This window comes from Trichosurus vulpecula, chromosome 4 (genome assembly GCF_011100635.1).
Source record: "Trichosurus vulpecula isolate mTriVul1 chromosome 4, mTriVul1.pri, whole genome shotgun sequence".
NCBI classification, from domain to species: domain Eukaryota; kingdom Metazoa; phylum Chordata; class Mammalia; order Diprotodontia; family Phalangeridae; genus Trichosurus; species Trichosurus vulpecula.
This window is the reverse complement of record NC_050576.1, coordinates 146,531,809-146,547,838: the sequence shown is the minus strand read 5'-3', so window position 1 is coordinate 146,547,838 and position 16,030 is coordinate 146,531,809. Positions and strand designations below refer to the sequence as shown.

Here is a 16,030-nt window from a genome sequence, read left to right as displayed (position 1 = left end):
CCTGTCTGTATAAAATCTTCAAATAAATGATTTATACATATACTAAGGGTATCTGATGAAAAAAATGGAAAAAAGGAATAAGCTTTCCCAAATGATTTTCCATAATAGACCATATATTCTTTGTCACACAACTAATTCAAAGTTGTAGAGAACATAAAATCCTACTTATTGTCTCTTAATTATAGGAAAGCATTTGAGTAGGTATGTCAAAATATAGCCTTATACCAACTTTTCTCCTTCAGCAAAGTGTCTCATATTCATGAGTAAAGATCATACCTTGTAGATTCTGAGATCATTCCTTGATAAATAAAATGACAAAGATAACTTTTTTCAATGATTTTTAATATTACAGCATAAAAAATAAGGAAATATGTCCAAAGGTATACACTGCTGTAGAGGAGCAGTAGATTTGCAGGCAGAGGACCTGGGTTTGAATCCCATGGGGTCACTCACACCTTTTTGACACTAGGAAACCCATTCAGATCCTCTGAGCATGAGTTTTCTTCTCTATAAAAAGAGAGAATTGGATTAAATGACCTTTAAGGTTCCCTCCAGCTCTAAATCTATAATCATAAGTCCAGCTGGTCAACAACAGCATAGAAATCCTGAAAATCAAAGAAGGGATTAACAAAACTGAAAGCAAAGGAAAAAAAAAACCCTCCACTGAATTAATAAATAAAATTAGAAGTTTTTGTGTAGGGGAGGGGGAGAGGGGAGAAAATCAATCATTAGCTAATTTGATTTTTTTTTTTAATCTCAGAATGTTTTATTTTTATTTTTTTTTTAATAAATTTCTTTATTTATTTTTAGTTTACCACGCATGGTTCTACATAGTTTCGAGTTCCAGTTTTTCTCCCCTCCTCCCCCCTCCCTCCCCAAGATGGCATGAAGTCTCATATAACTGTCATGTATACCTTCACATTGAATTAATTTATGCATTAGTAAAGTCGTGGAGAAGAATTTTGACCAATGGAATGAATCATGAGAAAGAAGAAACAGAACCAAAAAAAAAAAAAAACAAAAAAAACCCCCAAAAACAAAAACAAAAGAGAAGCAGAAAAGGCGAGCATGTAGTGTGCCTCAGTCTGTATTCAAACTTCGCAGTTCTTTGTCTCGATGAAGATAGCATTCTCCATCGTGAGTCCCCTGGAGTTGTCCTTGCCCCTTAGGTTGCTGAGAAAAGCACAGTTTGTCAGGGTTGGTCCTCACGGAATCCATATATCTGTGGCCGTGCACAACGTTCTCCTGGCTCTGCTCCGCTCACTCAGCATTATGTCGTGTAGGTTTTTCCAGGTTGTTATGAAGTCTGCATCATCCCCATTTCTTATGGCACAATAGTATTCCATTACCTTCATGTACCACAGTTTGTTCAGCCATTCCCCAATTGATGGGCATCCCTTTGATTTCCAATTCTTGGCTACCACAAAGAGAGCCGCTATAAATATTATTGTACATATGGGTCCTTTTCCCGCTTGCGTGATTTCTTTGGGATACAACCCTAGAAGTGGAATTGCTGGGTCAAAGGGTATGAACATTTCTATAGCCCTTTGGGCGTAGTTCCAAACCGCCCTCCAAAATGGCTGGATCAGCTCACAACTCCACCAGCAATGCAACAATGTTCCAATTTCCCCACATCCTTTCCAGCATTTATCATTCTCCTGATTTGTTATTTTAGCCAATCTGACAGGAGAGATGTGGTATCTAAGAGTTGTTTTGATTTGCATTTCTCTAATCAGCAGCGATCCAGAGCATTTTTCCATATGCCTGTAGATAGCTTTAATTTCTTCCTCTGAAAACTGCCTGTTAATTTGATTTTTTTTTAAAAAAACCTTCCTTTCTTTCTGCTTGTAATATTTTTTCTTCGACTTGGAATTATCAGTGCCAAATTACCAATGCCAAAAATGAAAAAGTGAATTCACAAGCAATGAGGAAATAAGAGAAAGGATGAGAAACTATTTTGCCCAGTTATATGCCAACAAAATCGACAAACTAAATGAAACTCATTAATATTTACACGAATATAAGATGCCCAGATTAAAAGAACTAGAAACAGAGGACCAAAGACCAAAATTCCTAATCAATGTTGATATAAAAATTCTAAGTGAAATAATTATCAATGAGACTACAGCAACATATTACAAAGATTATATACTACGACTAAACTTCATTTACGCTAGAACACTGGACTAGTTCAGTATTAGGGAAATCATAAACATAATTAGCTATATTAACAACTACAACAAAAAATTATATTGTTATATCAATAGATATAGAAAAAACTTTTGACAACATATACTATCAATTCCTGCTAAAAGTACTATAAAATATAGGAATAAATAGGGCTTTTCTTAATGTGATAAATAGTATTTATTTAAAACCAAGAGCTAGCATTACCTGTAATGAGGACAAACTAGACATCTTTGCATTAATATCAGGGGTAAAGTAAGGGTGTCTATTACTTTTCAGTATAGTGTTGGAAATGTACTCTAGTACTAAGACAATAACATGAAAGTGAGGGAATGATCATAGGCAAAGGGGAACAAAATTATCATTTTTTTTGCATATGATGTGATGGTTTACTTAAGAAAACTCTAGAAAGTTAACTAAAAACCTAACTGAAACAATAAAAAAATCAGCAAATTTGCAGGCTATAAAATAAAATGATATAAATTATCAGTATTTTGGTATATTACCAACAAAATTTACAGAAAATATAATATAGTTGGGAGTCTGTCTACCTATGAAGACATACACAAGAATCATATGAACACAACTACAAAATGATCTTTACATAAACACAATTCTAAATAGCTAGAGAAATATTAATTGTTTATGGTTAGAATTTGGCCAATACAATAAAAATTACAGTCCTACCTGTACTAATTTACTAAGTCAGTGTCATACCAATCAAACTATCAAAGGATTATTCCTTTTTGTGTTGTTGTTGTTTTTTTTTTGGAGGGGGAGGGCAGGGCAACTGGGGCTAAGTGACTTGCCCAAGGTCACACAGCTAGTAAGTGTGTCAAGTGTCTGAGGCCAGATTTGAACTCAGGTCCTCCTGACTCCAGGGCCAGTGCTCTACTAACTGCATCACCTAGCTGTCCCTTCAAAGGATTAGTTCATAGAGCTAGAAAAAAATATCACAATTCATCCGGAGGAATAAAAGGTTAAGAATCTCAAGAGAAATGAAAAAAAAAGTTGGAAGGAAGCAGACCTAGTAGTACTAGATCTCAAACTATACTAAAAAACTGTAATCACCAAAAGAGTTTGGTACTGGGTGAGAAATAGATTAATCAGAGGAATAGATTAGGTATATGATATGCAAAAACAAATGAGCACACACACAATAGCCTAGTGTCTGATAAACATCTCAGCTATGGGGGCAAGGACTCACTATTTGACAAAAATAGTTGGGAAAACTAGAAAGCAGTCTGGCCAAAATCAGATATAGACCAACATCTTACGCCACTGAATATATTGTCCAAGAAATTGTAAAATCAGAAAAGGAAGTGGTATGGCATAGTGACAGCTTTTGAATAAGGTGTTTCTATTATCTGTTAATCATGGGTTTAGCTTATTCAAAAAGAAACAAGATAGGTAAAACAGGGATAGGAACCACCAAAAAGGTACATTTGTATGAGGGGAATAAAGGAAATAAAAGAAGCATAGTAATAATTTTAAGAAGAGTGTTAGGAATATTCAAATTCAGAATGAATTGAGGTTAAGTGAAGATAGCTAAGGATGACAAAAAGCCTTATTCTTTTTGTTATTCTGAAGAAGAGTCTCAAAAAAGGGGTAGACCATTAATTAGGATAAAGGCAATGATGGCAACAGATGACAGAGAGCAGGCAGAGTTGCTCAATTTTTAATTTTCTTCCGTTTTCTCTACCATATAGAATAAGCTTTCCACTAGAAATGGCACAACAAACAAGCAGTTCATATCTGAGACAGGGAGATTGTAAGATATTAAGTTGTCATCCTCAAGGTTGTTACTTGTCCAGATGAACTACATATATCCATGCATGCTGAAATCTGGCAGGTGTGACTGCTGATATTGTCAGTGATATCTGAAAGACCGTGGAGAATGGGAAAGGTTCCACAGGATGGGAGAGAAACAAATATCCCAATTTTCAAAAAAGTTAAGGATAGAATCTGGATTGCAGAGTACATGGAATGTACTATGGAGTGAGCTATAGGAAAACTGGAAAGGTAGGAAGGGGTCAGGTTCTGAAGGATTTAAAAAGTCAAACAGGATTCTTATATTTGATCCTGGAGGTAATAGGGAGTCACTGGAGTTTACTGAATGGGGATGACATGGTCAGGTGTGCATTTTAGGAATATCAATTTGACCACTGAGTGGTGGTTGGACTGAACTGAGGAGAGACTTGAGACATGGAAACTAACCAGTAGACAGTCCTGGAATAGGTATGAGGCAATGAGAGTAAATAACACAATGGTGGCAGTGTCAGAAGAAAGAAGTAGGCCTATGTGAGAGATGTTACAAAGGTAGAACTGGCAGGATCTGTTAACTGATTGGAAATGAGTAAAGAATTGAAGAAGACACCTAGGTTAGAAACCTGTATAATTGGAAGGATGGTGTTACCCTTGGCAGTTAATGGGAATCTTAGGGGCAAACAAAATGAGTTGTTTTTGACATGCTGTGTTCAAGATGCCTATAGCACATCCAGATTGAGTTACCCTAGACGTGGTTGGAGATGCAAGGGTAGGTCAGTGGAGAATTCGGGGCTTGATAAACAGATCTGAGAATCGTTATCATAGAGGTGATAACTGAATCCATGGGAAATGATGAAATTACCAGGTAAAATAGTAGAGAGGGAGAGGAGAAAAGAGCCAAGCGGAGAACTTTGGGGACAATCACAGTTAATAGGTGTGACCTAGATAAAGATGGAGCAAGGGAGACTCATAAGTAGTCATACAGGTAGGATAAAAATCAGGAGAGAACAGTGTCATGAAAGTCTAGCGAGAGGAGCGCATCAAGGAAAAAGAGGGTGATTGACAGTGTTTATGGATGCATAGGGGTCATGAAAGATGATGATTAAGAAAAGGTTATTAGCTTTAGGGGTTAAGAGATCACTGGTAACTTTGGAGAGAGCAACTGCAGTTGAATGGTGAGGAGGCTAGACCGCAGAGAAGAGAGTATGAGGAAAGTAAATAGAAGCACTGATAGAAGATGCCTTTTGCAGAGTTCAGTCATAACAGGAAGGAAAGATTTAGGATGACAGCTAGATAAAGGGATTGAGAGGAAGTTTTTTAAGGATGGGGGAGACATGCATGCTTGTAGGTGGTAGGGAGGCCACGACAGGGAGTCTGAAAATTGGTGAGAGCAGGGATGACAGATATGGTAACAGGATAGAGAGGACAGGATAGAATGGGATTACTTGTTCATGTAGAGAGGGTTTGCCTTGGCAAGAAGGGTCATTTCTTTATGTGAAACAAGGAGAGGTAGAAAATACGTGAAGGATATAAGATCAGGAGGGGCAAAAAAGGAGTTCTCAGAAAACAGCATAAATTTTTTTCAATGAATTATAAGACGAGATTCTTAAATGAGAGGTGGGGGAGAGGTCTGAGGAAGGATGAAAAGGTTTGGAAAGACCACTGTACTGAGTGGGCTAGTAAGTAAATTAGGGAAGTGTCAAAGGACGGTTTTGTTGAAGCGAGGGTCTGGTTGAGATTACGTAAGATAAATTTGTAGTGGAGCTGGTCGGCCCAATTTCGTGATGTCCTCTAGTTTCATTCAGCAGCAAATGAGTAGGAGCAAAGGCAGCAGATGGTAGGGGGCCTCCAACACTGACACTTGGCAAGGCAAGATCAATAAAAAGTATAAGCGGGCAAAGGACTCAAGGAGAGGCCAGTGTAGAGGTTTTCCACGGGTTAAGAAAGAAAGGAGAGGAGAGTGTAGCCAATACTGGATTGATGGCCCGAGAAGGATAGAGGGATTAGAGGACTTAGTGACAATGAAGAAAAAGCTTAGGGGTTGCAAAATTTAGGGAGAGGTGGAATGACAATATTCAATTATGATCCGAGATAAGGGAATTTCAAAGTTCATAAACATGGATGTAGAACACTTGTGACTAATGGCTATATCAAGGGTATGACCATCTTTGTCTGTAGCTGAGGCAGAGTATGTCACAGGAAGTGAGTAACTGAGGAACTGGGAAGTTAGGCTATTTGAGGAAAATCAACATGTATGCTGACAGCATCAATAGGTACGCCTTAGCGTGAGGGCAGGAGTCGGGGAGGAGAGAAAGATTGTGAGCCAGGCACTAAACTTACTGAGGAAACAGAGAGCGAACTGGAAGTTGAACAACCAGTATATAACTATATGTATCGCTAGATGACAAATATATATACAGGTGGCTGCCGAGGTCTCTTCCAAAGCTGAAATTCTCTGATTCTGAGATGGACCACTCAAGCTCTATACTGTGACCTGTGACCTATGGAATGTTAAAGGATCTAGTGAAGGAATCCAGTGCACTGTGGCGATCCTCTCTGATGGATTCATGATAAGATGTAAACAAAAATCAACAACATGTGAAAGAGGCTACATGCGACAATCTGTAGAAATGGAGGGAACGCCTATAGTAATAAGACAGATATTCTGAAAGAATAAAGAGATTAGAGTTCTTCACTCTAGAAATATGAAAGCTAATAGAGAATATGATCAAATATTATAAAATCACAAAAGGTAGTATTTAATATTGGTACTAGAGGCACACCATAATGTTGAAGGAGGTCAGTAAACATATTAATATATTTTGCATTAATGTGTACTGCTACCACCTATATACCTTTTAAAAATTGTAACCAAAAAAAATTACCTTGATAGGCTAAAAACATTTTTGTAAAAGGAGGCATCCTAACCAAGAAGTGAAGCACCGTTCCACTGTTTGAATAATGTGACCCATAGTGGTAAGGTTGGACAGGAGGCATGGGATCATCTTCTCGAGCCCCTTTGCGATATTCCTCTTCCAAATACTAAGATCGAAAGAAAAGAAGTCAAAAGATGTGACATGAGTGCTGGCTCTGGTCAAAAAAGTAGGAGAGGTGTGTGTGTATGTACACATGTATGTGCATTGTGACCCTTCCACCTCCCTTTTCAGAGCTCTTCTCAGCATACCCTCCCCAGGTGCCTGGTGATTGCCCCTCACACTATCCAGAGTCCCAGGCTCCCATCTCCAAGTAACATCCATGTTCAGTGCCTTTCTCTAGCTCTTGTTCTCTCTCAAAACTTAACTGTTCTGCATTCCTTTCACTTCCTGCTCTTCCCAAAGCTTTCCTTTATAGAGGGAAGAAACTGAACTTCCACTGGTTTCAACTGCATAGAGCAAGATGCCCCTGTACTGGGTACTCCCAGGTGTCCCCCACTTCCCTGCACTTTCCAGTTTCCTCCTGTGTGTTGTCTTTCCCCATTAGATTTTAAGTGCCTTGAGGGCAGGAACTGTCTTTTTCTTTTTAAACTTAACTGTATTCCCAGTGTTTAGCCTGGGACACAGTAGGTGCTTAATAAATGTTTACTGCACTGAAGTAGCATTAGAAAGCAATGTAATACATTTATACCTTCTAGAGGGCTATTTGTAATGTATTAATATGTTAACCCTCACAGGGACATTACATCATTAGTATAATGTATCATGTGATTAGAGAGATATTTTCAGAAATATGTATAATATACATATATTATATATATGAATACACATAATATGCACACACATAAATACTTTCCCTAGTTTTCTTATATATCTGCAACATGTTACAGTTGCACTGTGATTTGAATAATACATAGAAATTTGTTGTTACTGTTTTCTCCCCTTGTAGGCATGGCATTTTTCTGTTTAATTCCTGTCACTTCTCTCATATCCTTTGGATAGTTCTAGCTGTCTCTAATAATAAAATCAGGCAGAGTGATTGTAAACTGAAAAGGGCTGCCTCTCCCATGGCTCTGCTTCAGCCTGGAAAATGCAAATGGTGGCCACATGTGAATAGAGCACTACTGCCTTAGCCATTCACATACAGATGCAGCAATGAGATATATAATAGTTGGCCTAAATTTTTTTTTATAATTCCTAATAAAATCATTCTTCTGAGACCATATTTAATTTCCTAATTTTAAAATTTCATTATGGCAAATCTCCATATAATGCATCACAATAATAGGCTGTGACTGAACATAGGAAGTGTGTCCAGAAATATGGAGGATGATATTTCAGGTTACTATAAGGCACACATATGCAAACACACACACATCTATATAATCATATATCAGATAGAATTGTCTATGTTTACACACATAAATACATATACAGTACACATACATAGTGTGTGTATGCTTACATTACATACATATATACTTACATTATTACATATTAATACATAATTTTAAGGACTATAAATAACAAGGCATTTCATTATCTGTTTCTCCCTAGTTTCCTTGGTGAATTTCAGAGATTACAATGACTCATATTTGGGTCTAGCAACCGCACAACAACATTCAACTAATGTCACAATAAATATCTCTTCTTCATTGTATATTTTTGATAACTTAAATATTTCAATTCAATATAGAATATTTATAGAAGCCTGATGAAATCAGAAGAAAAACATCTGTACATAAAATTAATTTAAATGCTTAAGTCTATAACAACATTATATTTCTCAAATTAGAGAAGGAAGACATTTATAAATCGTAATATAATTTTACACCAAAGGCTCACCTTGTAGGTGTCCACATAACGATCTTCTTTTTCTTTATACTGCACAGCTATAGGTTTGGACAAATTTCTATAATTTAAAGAATGGAGAAAATAATTTGAATACTTTCAAATTATCCATCAACTTTCCAGAATACTCTGGACATAGTTAATTCTCAATAAATACTCTGGAAGAAAGAAAAGTTTGTCTTGTCTATTATTTAGACACAGTATTGAAGGCTCTTGGAGGTAGAACTAATTTATGCATTATCTCAATTAATTTTCTCAAAATAAAATTATTTTAGAAAATATGAATGTAGAATTTTCCTAACTGGCATACAGGTGAGTTGATAATTATTGGTACTTGTCTTATAAATGACATTCTAATGCCTACTGACAACTCTTGGTCAAAATCCCTAATGCTATCTTTTGATAAAGCTTCCTTCTGACTTTTGCAGAATTTCCTTTGGCAGTGAAGACTTCCATGATTACTTCAGCCTATACTTTTCTAATTTATTTTGTTTTTACTTTTTATTCCACACAATTAGCACTTGATCATATGTGGATTTATTTTCTAGTTATATTTAGTATGATTTAGCACTTTAAAAATCAGTATATGGGAGCCATCTCCAGTCATCCTGATCTGTATCCTGCCACTGGGCCCAGATGGCTCTGGAGGAGAAAGTAAGGTTGACTTTGTATCCACTTGTAAGTCATGGCATCACCTTCCTGATGTCATGATACCCTTTGAGAACGAAGGATAAACAAAAACCTGTGAGCAGTTCAAACTGCCCCACTGGGGACCAACTGGCCACTTCCAGTTGGGTAACACAGCTCCTTCTTTCTCCCTCCGTCCACATAGGGTATAATAATACCCTTACCTGATGGTGCTCTGCCCAAAGTAATGTAAATTTTGATCCCTGAAACCTTACAAGATATCCTGGGCTTTATGGGCTAGATTTCTTTCTTAAGAACCATACCTTAAACCCACTCTGGCTCTCATTGATTGGCCAACAACAGGTCCAAGCCCCAGCCTCATCTGGTTATTGTTTGGGCCCTGACGGCTCAGAGTCAATGTAATTAGCAACTGTTTCTGTTTTGGCCAGAAACCCTGAGGGTCTTCCCCTCCCAAACTGGGTTTGTTTTTTTTTTGACTAGGTAAAAGAGGCCATTCTTTGCCTCAGTCAAACTGAGATGTGGGAAAGAATTTAGCTTAAAAAGTCCAAGGTCTCCCACTGCATCCAGGCCATCTCCAGTCATCCTGATCCATATCTTGCCCTGGGCCCAGATGGCTCCAGAGCAGAAGGGAAGGCTAGTGACTTTGCGCAGTCCTCCTTCACTTAAATCCATTTCGCTTGAAAGTCATGGTATCACCTTCCTGATGTCATGGTCCTCTTTGAGAGTGAAGGACAAACAACAACAATAGCCTAGCTAGACTGATTATCAGCTCCTTATAGTTTGGGGCCAAGTCTTGACCAGTTTTATATTCTAGAGAATCTAGCATAGGAAAGGGACTCAGTAAATAATTATTTATTTGTATCTATGTTGTGATAATGCTTCTATAACATTTTAACATGTGTATGAAGAAGGGAAGTAAACTAAAGTCTATGATTGAGAAATGTGTGCATTACTTGGGAGGAAGAAGTGGAACAGAAGAAAATGAATGAAGGGAATGATTTTTAAAATTTTTACCATGACCCTATTTCTAATCTTTCTTAATAACCTACTTTAACTAGGGATATACTCTAATAGAGTACTTTACCTCATCAAAGAACATCAACTCGTTTCACTTTTACAAATAGTCTAACTATCTGGGTAAAAGATATACATGGTTCAAATCTGCACAATTAAAACCACAAAAAAATAATTACAGCATTTAGAGCTAAACGGGACCTCAGAGAACTCTGCTGGTCCAAACCCCTTATTTTAAAGATGAGGACATTGTGGTATAAAGATTTCATGTGATGTTTTTGAGGGACCCAGAGACAGCTAAGTGTGTGGACAGCGCTGGACTTGGTAATCCAGTCCTACTTCTGATACACTGCAGTCATGTGTCCTCTGAGCAAGGTGCTTCTCTTGAGCCTCGTTTATACAATGAACAATTTGGCTTCTATGACCTAGGAGACAATGTCACACAGGTAACAACATGTGGGGCTGGAGTTCCAACTTAGGTACTTTGATTTCAAATCCAGTGCTCTCTCTCTGTTACAGCTAAGTGGATAGAGTGAACAGGGACTGGGCAAGTACTGGCATAGGGCCAAAGATAGAAGTCAAAGTGTGCTTAGTGGCTTAAAGAAAACTGTGATGACTGTTCTTCCATTCTCTTGCCTACTCAAGTGGTAGCTATGGAAAGTAGGTTATAAATAAAAATATTTATATAAGTATAAAATACATACAAAATATAACATATACACTTTGTATATATATATTTATATACACTTGCATATAAAAACATGTATACAAAGAGTAGTTTCAATAAACAGTGTGCCAATAACAGAATGATGGCAGCATGGATGGCGCAGGGAAGATCAGTACAGGTTTTGTGTAGGAAATGATAAAATGATCTCTACTACAAAAGGTAAAATACTTGTAGCCAATTTTTTTTAAAAAATGGTACTAAAACCCTCTCAACTCCCTCCCACCTAAATACAGCTACTCACCTGTATACAGAAGGCTCATTTAGGTCAAGTGTTTCACTGATATAGTCAGAAAGTATGAATGGAAAAACTGGATACTGCATGAGGTCGTTGAAGGATCGGCCAGCATGTTTGTTTAGGTGTGTCAAATATTCAAAGTTAGTAATTTGTCCTGTGTACCATAGGTTTGTCAAAGCCGAGATGTTCCCATATTCCAAAAGATTAGGGAGGTTGTTTGTAAGTATATTGTGGTATACATCATCACGAACCTAAAACAAACAAATAAAAAGGTGGGGAGAAATTTTAGTTTTTAGCCTGGTTTGGTTAGGTAGTGTGTATGTCTAGGTTAAAAATTTTATGTTTCCAGTGAAAAAAATGCTTTTTTCATTATTATAAATTCTAAAGTTCTGTTAAAAGTGTTGAAAACATCACTCACTAGACTGTGCTCAGAATATGAATTCAAGTTAGCTTTTAAAAAATTTTGGGGCATATCCCTTAACCTTTCTAAGCCTAAGTTTCTTCATCAGTAAGATAGGGACTTAGTAGGGAGTTAAGGAAAGTGTTTAGAAAACTGTAAAGCATGATATAAATGTGAATTATTATTTTTAACACCAATGATCATTTCATCTTGCTATCTTACTATATAACATATTTAATTTTTAAATGTTTCTGAATAACAGTGGCAAAGCCCTCAATTCTCATGTTATGTAGCATTAAGACTGAAAGGATATGATTATTTTTACTTAAAACGAATTTTGAGATTACTAGGTGAATGAGTTTATAAATTTATATTTTTTAGCATAAATTAAATAATAACAGAGAAGACCAGACAATTTATTCAGTTTCTTCATTTTGTCTCTATCCATTGGGCCATTTAGCTGTTTCCAAACATTAAGTAGATTCTCCCAAAGAAATAGCTTACCACTTTCACATTCATTGGAACTACTTCACAACCCCCCTCACCCCTTCCATCCCCATCACATACACAAATAAAAGAAACCCCCATATAGATACTAAATTCATACCTCTACAGTAGTTTTTACAAACATAAAACAATATTGGTTAGCAGCAATGGTACTTCCTTGAGGGTAAAGAACAATCTAGAGGAATTGGGGATCTGAAAATATTAACTGTCAAACTTCAAGAAACAATTTGTTTTTCTACAAACAAAAGTCATAATTAATGCGGATTTGAAAAATATGAAAGCAAAAGGACTTAAAAATAGATGTTTCATTACTAAGGATTTTGATATGCTGAAAATTATTTTTAATACAGAAAAGGAGCTTTTGGAAGTGTTACTTTTCAGTTTTTACCTCTCTAAGTAGCTGATAATAAATTTGATACAATTAAGCAATTAAAAAAACAAAGAATAAATGTTAAGCATCCCACATAAGCACGTGGATATTTAAGAATGTAAAAGTTTTAAGAGCAGGAAGAGGAGAAAGGCTCCGTAGCCATTTGGATAATTACTTAGGAGGATATGGAAAAACAGCAGGCTTTAAGAGACCAAGAAAACATGGCTTTAGACTCAGAAATGAGCAAGATCACAAAATTTGCATCAACCTTCTACACGTGCTGATTGATAATCTTGAATTTAGATGTTTTTAGCTACTGAGTTGAAGGTTGGTTGCAAAGAAATTTGAACAAGTTTATGTCCCAAATTTAGGGAGATTAGGAAGGCATGGAGTAAGTGAAGTCTTTTTTGCTTTTTCTATTCTTTGCAGCTAGGTGGCTCAATGAAGAGGGCACTGGATCTGCAGTCAGGAAGACCTGAGTTCAAACCTGACTTCAGATACTTGTTAGCTGTATGACCCTGGGCAAGTCACTTAACCTCTGTTTGCCTCTGGAGAAGGAAATGGCAAACTATCCCGGTATCCTTGCCAGGAAAACCCATGGATAGTATTTGGTGTGCTATGGTGCAGAGGGGTCACTAAGAGTTCAACATGACTGAACAACAAAGATTATTTGCAAAGCTTTCAAATGTCTTTGGGAAAGCCCACGACACTTCTGGAATGTAAAAATATTACATTCTTTATCTAACCAAATGTTTTAAGTTTTTATTAGGTTGTTAAAATACATCGCAAATTTATTACTTCAAATATAATTCTTAAAAGGAACATTAAAATGTTTGAATAAATAGAAACTTTACATAAATGTGTGTATATACACACACCCACACATAGTACTAAATCTACCTTGGTATTATCAAAAGCTAACAGCAGAGTTCTGCCATTTGTTAAAAATATTTCCACAGCATTGTCTCTCAACTGCCACCAACGCTTATGAACTTCTTTAATTTCTTCATATGTCCAAGAAAATGAAGCTGGTTCTGTTTCTCCCTGAAGACTCTAAAAAAGTAAGTAGAGAAAGGCAGTTTTATTTTTGGAACACATAAGATAAAATGTAGATATTATTTTAATTGTATTTTTTCCCATACCAGGCATTAGACACGTTACTTGGTGTATACGCTTAATAGAAAGAAATAAATTAAAATTTTAAAAAATCACCTTTGGCACAAAAGACACATAAAACTTTTGAAGTTCCCCCTCCCCCTCCCCCCTAACATACCATCTTCAGATTTCCCTATTTCTGTTGACAGTGTATTATCTTCCTATAACCCAGTTTCCAAACCTGAATCATTAGGAAGAAGACAACACGGCATAAACAAAAGCATGAGGGTGGGAAAGCACAGTATTTATTGGGCCAATGGTAAGCAAGGTTTATTCAGAGGTAGCATGGTAGGATGATGATCAGGATGATAACAGCTAATGTTAATATAGTGGTTTAAGGTTTACAAAGCTCTTTACATATGTTAACTCATTTTAGCCTCATAATAACCCAGGGAGGTTGAGGCTATAGTGGACAGGGCATTTAGAGAGTGGAAACCCTAGGCACGAAGCCCACCTCTGACACTTACTAGTTGTGTTATTATACTGAGCAAGTCTGTTAACCTCTCTGGGCCATCTGATAGCGCCTTGAGAGTTCTCTCCCAGCTCCCAGACTATGATCAGAGGATGTCTGAAAGGGGAACGTTGGGACTAGACTTTGTACGTCTTACATACTGTACGACTTACACAGTATGGATTACACGTCATGGGAGTAACAAGAAGTTGCTCAATATTCTTGAACAAGGAAATAACATGGTGTTAGCGGTGTTTTTAGTGGCACCATGGTAGAGTGCAGGATGTTTGAGAATGGTGAAGATGAAAGATTTATGAAAATCAACTGGGTTACAGTAACAGTCTAGGCATAATGTGATAAGGGCCTGAACTGGTGTTGCAGCAAAGGGAATGGAAAAGAAGTGACAGATGCAAGAGATATTTCAAAGGAAGGATTAATAAGTCACTGAATAGAAGTGTGGGGAGGAGGAGCTGGAGTCACATTTTGTTTTGAGGTTTCCAGAAAATTAAGAAGATAAAAGACTCAGTTTTGTTTGAGGGGTCAGCAGGACATCTAACTGTCCAACAAGCAGTTAGAAACGTCACATTAGAACTTGGGAGACAGACTAGGGTAGCAAAGCCATTTCCAGGGAGGACTGATAGTTACTCATGGGAAAAGAGGAAGAATATGTAAGAAGGGTAAAGGGCCATGAAAGAGAGTTGGGAGATAACTAAAGTAAGGGAAGAAGAGATAATAAAGAAGAAAGAAGAGCAAAGAGGAGGGAAGAGAATTAGGATAGTTCAATGCTAGAGAAGTCCAGGAAAGAAGGTATTTTAAAAAGGAAGAGAGAGTTAGTAGCATCCTATGTTTCAAGGGGGAAATAAAAGAAACTGAGAGCAAAATCCAACTGGATTTGGCAGTAAAATAAAGCAATCAAAGTAAAAACATCAGAGGTTCCAATAAGTTATAGAACTGCTGGTTGGCCCCTTCCTATACTAGCCTAAAAGAGAGGTCATAAATTTTACTATTTTAAATAGACTAGACACTAAGAGGTTTCATGAGAAACCAGCTTCAATGAAAAGTTTAAAAATACTACCCCTGTTTGGGTAATGCTTCATATAATATGTGAAGTCAATTTTTGAAAGTGTTTTTAATGATAGCTGACATTTATATAGCACTTACTGTGTGTCAGACACTGTACTAAGCACTTTATAATTATTATCTCATTTGAGCCTCACACCCTAAGAGGTGGGTGCTATTAATATCCCCATATTATGGTGGGGAAACTGAGGCAAAAAGAGGTTAAATTATTTGCCTAGGGTCACACAGCTAGTGTCTGAGTCCTGATTTGAACTCAGGTCTTCCTGATTCCAGGCCCAGCACTATCTGCTGTGCCACTTAGCTTTTGCTATTTTTGATAGTAAACACACATATATTTTAAAAACAAACAAATATATACAAACTAGTTTTAATCACGTTGCTGGGCTAGAAACCAGATTTATACATAATGGAAAAGTAGCAACGAAACAGAGGCAATAAATACAGACTACATTAAAACTCTGGTGGTGAAAGGAAGGAGAGAGAGGTAAGAACAGTAGCTTGAGGTGGCAGCAACGTTAAAGGTTTTTATCTAACCTTGCTGCTACCTTTATGCATCACCGCTAGCTTCTACCGCTGGGGCCAAGCAAAAAAAAATTCAAATTCCTTTTCAACATTACAGACAAAATGACAGCCAGGCTCCACTGAGTCATCTTTTCTCCAGACAGCAAGGTGGCACGTGGAGAGAGCACTGGGTGTCTGCAGTCA

General features: G+C 36.9%; 1 protein-coding gene across 1 annotated transcript in view; it reads right to left on the bottom strand.

Annotated features, from left to right (window-relative positions):
• The window catches only part of LYST (lysosomal trafficking regulator), a 172,078-nt gene that overhangs the window by 29,237 nt on the left and 126,811 nt on the right, over positions 1-16,030 (bottom strand). The window contains exons 38-41 of the mRNA XM_036757264.1: positions 13,540-13,692; positions 11,369-11,613; positions 8,733-8,799; positions 6,840-6,996 (exon numbers count right to left, since the gene is read on the bottom strand). Coding sequence (XP_036613159.1) covers positions 6,840-6,996; positions 8,733-8,799; positions 11,369-11,613; positions 13,540-13,692 — 622 coding nt within the window. The remainder of the gene's footprint in view (positions 1-6,839; positions 6,997-8,732; positions 8,800-11,368; positions 11,614-13,539; positions 13,693-16,030) is intronic.